The following is a 6,124-nucleotide window of genomic DNA, read 5'->3' as shown; positions in this document are numbered from 1 at the left end:
TTGAAAATAATATCATTTATTTACAAGCTTTTGTTTTACAAAATCATTTTTATAGAAATACAAAAATATTTTTAACGTTGGCATATTTTTAAAACGTATCTAATTGCAAGAGCTTTTTCGGTTGTATTTATTTAGTGTATTTATACTAAAACAGTAACATAGCAGTAACAGTAGGACAGAAGTGCAGTGCATAAAAAATAATTATCTAAAATATTTATTGCATAAACATAATGTTGCTTCTAAGTTTTGGCAAAAATTTTATGATCGGCTACCAGCCTGACGTTAACTTTCCTTGGCGATACTTTTGTTGGCTTTGGGCCTAGGCTTTGGTCATGCTTTGACTCTTAGTCGCCTTCTACGACACCTATGAGCTAAGTTTGGGTTGGGAGTATTCTTAGGTGCCCACCATACTCAATGAAAGACGATATTTGTAAGAGGGGGAGTGAGCGAAGAAATGGTATATGATAGAGGAGTATGGAAGGAAGAAGCATGTTGTGCCGGCCCCAAGTGACTGGGAGAAGGGCTGGAGAATGATGATGATGAAATATGTTCATGTTCCTGGTGTTAAGTGGTTTCCGAAGCTCATGGAGATCACACCGTGAATATCGCAGTTCATTTTAGAAGTGAGGTCTAAGTCTTAATTGTATAGTATTGCGACTTTCCCATCCTTCAAATCGGGCCACCGAACATTCAAATTACTGCATATTATCATATTATTTGTTACGACTTAGCAGAATGTTTCAAACTTAATAACTATTAATGTATATTTCAGACAATAGATGGCATCACGTGTACTTTATCACGACTAGTCGTTTTCTTGGCATAAACTAACATCATAATTTAAATGCCGACGCCCGGATTGAGTAATAAAAAAAAATACAAATTCAAATGCAAAAAATAATAATCTAACACTTAAAATAATATTGCTATTTCTCAATTACAATTATTTGTTTTTTTTTACCGTGATTGATACATTAAGGATAGGCGAGCATCAGTTATAAACATAAAATCTAAAAACATTGTGATTTGATTTTTGTTTTTATTCAAAAACGTTCAATAGAAGAAAAAAAACACAATAAGATTTCCGAATAAATATGCTAATACATCACAAATATCCCGAATATTTTTCTATGATGGCCAAACATCAATTACCACTGTCCTTGTAGTCAAAAAATCAGTTGGGTGTTTCCGTATTATTTTTTTAATTGTTTATTTGTTTAGTTGATGCCACTCCCAAATCGTCTCATATACCGAACTCACGAGTGAGCGCGTTCAGCGGGTGACAATACTCATGAAAACCATCTTCCAGTTTCTGTTGAAAATCGAATACGTATTATGACACATTGTTTTTTATATTGAATCCTTTTTTTTTTCTACCTAGCTGAGAGCCTTAAGAGGCTATATCAGCGTAACCTTAACTGGTAGGTGAGCTCACGGGGCTCAAACCTGACGACGTTGCTAACACGAACCCTAGCAAGAGCCGTGCTTCGCAGAATCTACCACCGGATCAGAAACGCGACCCACTGAGAAGATCCGGTGAGAAACTCAGTGGGTTGTGTCTGGGGGTTAAGATGACAGACAAACAAACGAAATATAGAGACGAACATAAAGCTCATTGCATGTGATCTCAAATATTAAGTGTATAATCTTTTTTTTAGGATTGAAGGATTACTGGTGGCCCGGAAGCCTTTCCAGTTTTACCAAGGCAGGTGGGCGAGCAAAGGCTCAGCCAGGAGGGGTGGGATTTGCTAACAGCTACCCAAGCGCCTCCGAATCTACTACCGGATCATAATCGCGACCCGCTGAGAAGATATGGCGAGAAACTCAGCGGGCTGATGCTTAGGTTAGGTTGCACGTCGAACTCTTTGCGAGTTCGACGAGTACGGTTACCGCAAGAAAATACTATAAGCCGGTAGAAGTTTGAAAATATCTTACAGATTCGAGGTCTGTTCTGTAACTGTCATCGGAACGGTAGGAGTAATTGCGTCTCTTGCTTCTGAAGTAATCCCATGCTGCGTTTTTGCCTTCTTTATGATAATCTGGCAGACGTCTGATCACCTACGGGTCATAGATTAACAAATATTAATCTTATATCGTTATTGAGAAATGTACAGCAGCTAATTTTTAAGCAGCGGTGTGGCTCTGTCCCTGTTTTTTTTTATTGCTTAATGGTTGGACGAGCTCACAGCCCACCTGGTGTTAAGTGGTTACTGGAGCCCATAGACATCTACGACTTAAATTCGCCACTCACCTAGAGATATAAGTTCTAAGGTCTCAAGTATAGGTATTGACGACCACCATCAGGTGGGCCGTATGCTCGTCTGCCTACAAGGGTTATAAAAAAATGTATATGAGGTTCTTCGGACAATGAAAGAGTTAACTGAGTTTTTTGTAACATTAAAACGAATTTATTAACAATAAAAAATTAAAAAATTAATAAATTTATCTGACTAGATATTCACTCACCTGTAATATAAATACAAAAACAAATTTGAAATCATTTTGATATCTCTAATTAAATTAATCATCATTATCCTGCCCTTCTCCCAGTCACCTGGGGTCGGCGCAGCATGTTTTCTCCTTCAATACTCTTCTATCATATACCATTTCTTCGCTCACTCCCCTTTTACACAAATCGTCTTTCACACAATCCATCAATTTCTTCTTAGGTCTACCTCTTCCTCTATATCCTTCCACATTATCTAATTTAATTAATATTTTAAGCAATATTATTATTTAAATTTACATATCAGTATGACTAAGCTCGCCGAATAGATGTGCGAAAGTAAAGAAAAAGCTTGCGTACCTTGACCAGCCAAGGAACAATTAATATAGACAGGACCGACGGCTTACATTTCCCGTCCATATACCTGCAGTATTCGCGGTATGAATCGGCAACTGCCATATCGTTGGAAGCCGAGTTGATTTCTTTCAGTTCACTATAACGTCTGCTCAATAGCTGAAAGAGAATTATAAAAAAATCGTTTTATTCACTATTTTGGTTAGGCGTATGGAGGGTATAACTAAGGAGGACCAACTCACGTGTATTAAAAAGTATCCGCTAAAAGGAGCTAATTAAGGTGGCGCCACAGTAGCATGTGGAAAGATTTTAAAAATAGCGTCAGAAACTATCTTATTTATACATTTAAACGAGCAATTCTTTTATATATATAATCTGAGTCTCGGAAACGGCTCCAACGATTTTCATAAAATTTAGTACACAGGGGATTTCGGGGGCGATAAATCGATCTAGCTACGATTTATTTTCAGAGAATGTTGTTTTATTCGTGTTTTTAATAATCAACTCTTCCCGACATCTATTGGCGAATAATAATACTATTTTTCTTAATTGAGGGCAACTAACCGCTTTAAAAACACAACAAGATGTAACATCAAGACGTTATCAAAAACAAAAAAAAAACTCGGTTATCATCTAGTTAGAGTTTAAAACGGAAAGAAACACTTCCTACGTAAATAATAATAAAAAATATATAAAAATGAATTGCTGTTCGTTAGTCTCGCTAAAACTCGAAAGCGGCTGGACCGATTTGGCTAATTTTGGTCTTGGATTATTTGTGGAAATCCAGAGAAGGTTTAAAAGGTAGATGAATATGAAAATGCTCGGAAATAAATAAAAATAACAATTTTGTTTTTCCTTTGATGTGTCCCCCGGATGGATTCCTTTTGTTTGTTTTAAGTTTATTCTATACAAAAGTTTAGGTCTTTTATTTATCGATTGAGGCACTACGAAGTCTGCCGGATCAGTTAGTAAAAAATAAATAGTTGAAATTTTAAGCAACACTTCCGGCCTCACATAATTAATTATTTACGAACTTAGGAAATATATAGAACTTATTGTCTTATAATATAATTAGTAATTTCATAATCAAGTAAATAGTTCATTCATATTTCTTTATACTTATAATATTTTATTGGCGCCTTCCGCTTGACAGCTTCCGGCGCAATATACCTTACGGCGCAACAAGCCTTAATGCTATTTATGTTACATAATTCGATATTATTAAATAATAATTGTACGTAAATAATCAGCAGAATAATTAAGATGAACAATGTTTAATATTACCTACTAAGTTTGTATTTAAATAGGTCAAGATGATTGTATAAATACCGGCGGTTAGCATATCTCGATTGCATTCGTATTCTACCCACCGTAACGTGTACTAAAGAGAATATAATATTTCGTGTGGATGTAAATTGCCTCAATTGTCGCCGCCACCCTGAGGAGCCGTTTATACTTCAGAAGTGGGATTATGCCAGGCCCATACATTGACGGATTTGAGACCGCTGAGAAACACAGGCGATACAAAAAGCGACGTGTCACCCAAACCGATGCGGAGGTTATTCTAACGTTCCGGCCGGATGAAAAATCTAGCAACGTCAAGGGATGGCTGCACAAGATCGACCAGTTGGAACACGTGTATGGATGGCACAACAAAGACAGATGTCTTCGTGGGTCGGCTAGAGAATGTGCGATACACCGCAACTATACTACACATCTGCGACTGGCTACCACATGGAGAAGAGAAGGTGCTGTTGCTCCAGTTGCAAGAGGGACCGACTTTCAACCGAAGAAAAGTTACGCCTGCCGAAGAGAAGGTCGCGCTGCGAGGTGTGCCATCGCTCGGGACACTACGTCGGCCAGCTGATGGTATGCGGCCAGCTCTTCACACCCAAAAGTGAGTAATGTCTTATTTACAACATACAGCATATGCATAGATTTGCACAAAAAGATAGTGTTAATTAATGGCTCTAGTCTCATTGGATACATAGACACGGGCAGCAAATTAAATATTCTGTGTGGCATATGCTGATAAGTTGAAAAATTAAAGATTAAGTCTTCCGTGGTTACAATGAAAGGTTTTGGAGGCGCATACCCGTCGACCTCTTTAGGAACGTCCCCCGTAAATGTTCATATAGACAACATTATTGTGGCTTTGTGGAAATAACGAATTACGACATCGCTGATATAGATTTAATAATCGAAGAATCATGATAAATCAACCTAATATCAATATCACAAAATTCTGTTAAATTCGTGGGTAGTAGTGATACTTTTAATAGTACTCTTAGTGAGATAACATTACATGACAGACTTGTCGAATGTATTTAGGACACAGCTGTATAATACCACAGTAAAGTGCTGCTTTGGTACAAGTTTATCTCAATATTAACACTAATGAAACATTTCTTGTGAATTCTATATATTATGAGCTGGGCTGTATGTCCTATTTTGGGTGGACTTGTAAGGTCGAAAGATGCTTTTTAAAAAATAATTAATATCTGAGACAAAATCATTGAATGGAAATTTAATTGATTAATAAGCACGCGTGGAAATTATAACACAAAATCAAACTACTTCAGGATAGAGGCTGCATAAGTTATAAATAAAATCTGTGTGATCTACAACTGATAAAATCTGTGTGATCTACAACTGATAAAATCTGTGTGATCTACAACTGATGAAATCTGTGTGATCTACAAATGATGAAATCTGTGTGATCTACAAATGATGAAATCTGTGTGATGCACAACAAACAAAAGGTGTGTGATGCACAACAAACAAAAGGTGTGTGATGCACAACAAACAAAAGGTGTGTGATGCACAACAAACAAAAGGTGTGTGATGCACAACAAACAAAAGGTGTGTGATGCACAACAAACAAAAGGTGTGTGATGCACAACAAACAAAAGGTGTGTGATGCACAACAAACAAAAGGTGTGTGATGCACAACAAACAAAAGGTGTGTGATGCACAACAAACAAAAGGTGTGTGATGCACAACAAACAAAAGGTGTGTGATGCACAACAAACAAAAGGTGTGTGATGCACAACAAACAAAAGGTGTGTGATGCACAACAAACAAAAGGTGTGTGATGCACAACAAACAAAAGGTGTGTGATGCACAACAAACAAAAGGTGTGTGATGCACAACAAACAAAAGGTGTGTGATGCACAACAAACAAAAGGTGTGTGATGCACAACAAACAAAAGGTGTGTGATGCACAACAAACAAAAGGTGTGTGATGCACAACAAACAAAAGGTGTGTGATGCACAACAAACAAAAGGTGTGTGATGCACAACAAACAAAAGGTGTGTGATGCA

The 6,124-nt window shown here is 37.1% G+C and overlaps 1 protein-coding gene across 1 annotated transcript in view; it reads right to left on the bottom strand.

The window, feature by feature from the left end:
• The window catches only part of LOC114242869 (atlastin), a 32,732-nt gene continuing 26,608 nt past the window's right edge, over positions 1–6,124 (bottom strand). The window contains exons 12-14 of the mRNA XM_089727897.1: positions 2,807–2,959; positions 1,936–2,058; positions 1–1,312 (exon numbers count right to left, since the gene is read on the bottom strand). Coding sequence (XP_089584023.1) covers positions 1,244–1,312; positions 1,936–2,058; positions 2,807–2,959 — 345 coding nt within the window. The 3' untranslated portion in view covers positions 1–1,243. The remainder of the gene's footprint in view (positions 1,313–1,935; positions 2,059–2,806; positions 2,960–6,124) is intronic.

This window comes from Bombyx mandarina, chromosome 05 (assembly GCF_030267445.1).
Source record: "Bombyx mandarina strain Sakado chromosome 05, ASM3026744v2".
In the NCBI taxonomy this organism is placed as follows: Eukaryota; Metazoa; Arthropoda; class Insecta; order Lepidoptera; family Bombycidae; genus Bombyx; species Bombyx mandarina.
This window is presented reverse-complemented; position numbering and strand designations above follow the sequence as displayed.